At 34.1% G+C, this 3,256-nt stretch overlaps 1 protein-coding gene across 4 annotated transcripts in view; it reads right to left on the bottom strand.

Annotated features, from left to right (window-relative positions):
• Positions 1-234: 234 nt before the first annotated feature.
• Tmlhe (trimethyllysine hydroxylase, epsilon) overlaps positions 235-3,256 on the bottom strand; it is a 122,461-nt gene continuing 119,439 nt past the window's right edge. For all 4 annotated transcript variants that reach the window (XM_063246641.1, XM_063246642.1, XM_063246640.1 and 1 more), the window contains 2 exons: positions 1,637-1,775; positions 235-1,024 (listed from right to left, as the gene is read on the bottom strand). In XM_063246641.1, coding sequence (XP_063102711.1) covers positions 893-1,024; positions 1,637-1,775 — 271 coding nt within the window. In that variant the 3' untranslated portion in view covers positions 235-892. The remainder of the gene's footprint in view (positions 1,025-1,636; positions 1,776-3,256) is intronic.

Raw genomic sequence — 3,256 nt, forward strand, 5'->3', positions numbered from 1 at the left:
CAAACAAATGAGTACTGGGACATAATTTTCATGCCAAAATGCATCAAGTACTAAATTTGATGAGTTTTCAAGCAGTCAAGTACCAATGTACATGGTTGGTGGGAAGTAAATTAATACAGTGGTTATTTTGGACAATATGCAGGATCCTTAACAAACTAAAAGCAGATCTGCTGTATCATTCAGCTGCCTCATTTCTGTGTATATATCCAAAGATATATCAACATACCAAAGAGATACCTCAATGTTCTTGTTTATTGCTACATTATTTAAAATAGCAAACAAATGGAAGCAAGCTAAGTGTTTATCAATTGATGAATGGATAAAGAAAATGTAGTACAGATACACAATGGAATACTATTCGTGTATAAAAAAGAAAAGTGGTACCCTATGATTTGCAGAACAATGATGTAAGTGGAGTACATTATGTTAAGTGAAATAAATCATACAGAAAGGCAAGTTTTCCCCCTGATATGTGGACGTTAAGACAAAACATTTTGCAAATTGTTGTTTTAATATATTGTCATTTCTGGACTCCATTTCATTGTAACTGATCAGTTAGAAGAATTTTTTACCTAGTGAGTTATTTTCTTTTAATATGGATATTGTATTTTTGAAGTACAGTAACAAGAATTTATTAAAAGGTTTAGATAACAAATGGGATCATGCTATATTTTATGTAAGAGTGGTACCCTACTATTGATAACTGACATTAGATAACTCAGAAGTCCCATGTCTTTAACAGGTTTCCCATACCAAAAGAAAAAAAAAGACTGTTTAGGGAAAGGATAAGGAGACAATGTGAAGTAGATTTTGATTCAATATTACTCTGTTGATACATGAGATTTTGGTAGATGAGGTACCAGGTGCATTCGTAATTCCAATGCACTGAATTTTAAGCCTGAAGTCCCAAAAGACGAGCAGTGTTTAACACATCATCTCTCGTTAAATAACAGCCACAAAGTTGGCGGTATCCAGTGAAAGATTCCCTGCCATGTAGGACTCTCCAGTTGTCTATGAATAGGACCTATGAATAAGTAAAGAGAGAGAGAAAATACTGTCAGAGGTTATTGTAAAGGAAAGCATTAGGCTATTCTCTGGTTACATTCAAGGAGATATTTTTCTTTTAAAATTAAACGGACTTCTGAAAATTCATGTAGCAAACTAAATGAAAATTACAGAGTAAAGTATAGGCTTTGTACTTGAGGAGCTTAAGTTTCTTCAGTAATTTTTCTGTTCTTAAAGCAAGTTAGGTGAATTAATTTCTTTTGTTTCTCTTTAATTCTTATTCTATACTTTCTGTAAGGGCTATACTCTTTGGTTATTTTTATGCTAAGTTGAAGATATTTTTCACCACAGGAATATATTTTTTATAAGAGGACATATAAAATTTAAACAATGGAATCATGAAGCTGGTAGGACCTTTAAGGTTTAAATCTTCTCATCAGTCAACAGAGATTCTGATGCACAGAAATGAAGTGGGGCCTGCTTCCTGGTTCTTGTGAATGGCAAAACTGGGGCCAACACCTAGGACTCTTTTCTCTTTTTCTTTTGCCACATTGTGACACATACTCAATAATCACCTGTAGTTTATTGCTTTGTTATATAACAAGGTTACTTGACAGAATTTAGGACTCACCCTTCCAGGCTTTAGTTTGACCCAAAGCTCATTCTCAGGTCTCCTCAGTTCCACTGTTAGAGTCCGATGTGCTGTATACCAACGATGGACGACATCATAAGGTACAGTATTGATGACAGCCCGGTCATAGTTGTTGTACCTAACATGGAATTATGAGAAAGAAAGACTTCAAACCATGTAATCAAATGGCTGTTTCTTGTAAGGCTTTTTGCTGTGTTTACTACTTGTTGCACAAATGAAGTGATAATAAGTTAACATTTTCTTAGGGACACAAGATCAAAGAGGAGCTCTACTTCTTGCTCATAATATTTTGTTCTTTGGAGAATCTGAAGATAAGGGATAGAAATTAAGTTCCAGCTGGTTTATCTCATATCAGTATACAATGTTTTTATATAAAGCACATTTCATGGAATAAAACCTTATTAGTCAAAGTTCATGGAAACAGTGGGGAAAGGTCTGAGCTGAGCTCACAACTCATTAAGCTAATATGGGCAAGAGAGGTTGTGCTAACAAAGACTTTTTTCAGTAGAATAATTTGTAACTTCTCAAATGTCTTTCTTTGTGGGACAAATTCAAGCTATAAACTACTGGATAGTTCAGCCAGGGATCCTAATTCATCCATTTGATACTAACATTTATAGGTGCTAGGCAATGTTTCAGGCATTAAAAACAAAATGATAAACACAACAGACATGATCTCAGCCTTTGGGCAGTTTACATTTTATCGAAGAAAGATGGTAAACTAGTAATAACCATATAAACAAGACAATTTCAGTCAGTTACATATGCTATGAAGAAAAAACAGTGTTACATGATTAAGGGTGACTCGGAAATATATTTCAGTTGGACTGCTGAGTGAGGACTTTTAATAAAAATCATGTTGAAAATGGTACCTGTGTGATAAGAAACGTGACAAGCAATGTGACAAGCTGAGGGAAGAGTGTTTCATGCTGATAACAGCAAGTAGAACATTTTGGGGTTGAGTATTTTACTGTGTTTGTAGAACAGCAAGAAGGTTGTATGGTTGGTACTAAACAAGGGGAATAATAGTGGAAGAGATGATGTGGCAGAAGTAACCAGGGGCCAGATCGTATGTAACCCTGCAAGTCACGGTGATATTTTTTTTTCTGAGAACTACTGAAAGCCACTGAAAAGCCTTGACAAAGATAATGGATTTCTGCTTTTGTTGTGACAAATGAACTTTTACTGAAGTATAGTACTGTGTATATATATATAGAAAAGCACACAAATAAATGATGAATTTTCGTTATGGAATTACATACATATCACTAGCATCAAGATAAATAGATCATTGCCAGAACCCCAGAACCTGCTATCTATACTCCTTCTCCTACCTGAGGATAATTACCACCTAACTTATATCATCAAGGATTAGTGGAATCATTCAGTATGTATGCTGTTCTATAATGATTTCTCTTATTTAATAATATGTTTAGGAAAGTCATCATTGTTTAGCAGTATTTTATTCATTTTTGATGCTGTATAGAATTTGATTGTGTGACTATATCACTATTTATTTATCCTGTTAATGAACATCTGAGTAGTTTCTAGTTTGAAATGATTATAACGGGCATTGCTATGCACATTCTATTTCGTATC

Source organism: Cavia porcellus, unplaced genomic scaffold (assembly GCF_034190915.1).
Source record: "Cavia porcellus strain 051 isolate PalLab524CR breed Dunkin Hartley unplaced genomic scaffold, mCavPor4.1 scaffold_3, whole genome shotgun sequence".
In the NCBI taxonomy this organism is placed as follows: domain Eukaryota; kingdom Metazoa; phylum Chordata; class Mammalia; order Rodentia; family Caviidae; genus Cavia; species Cavia porcellus.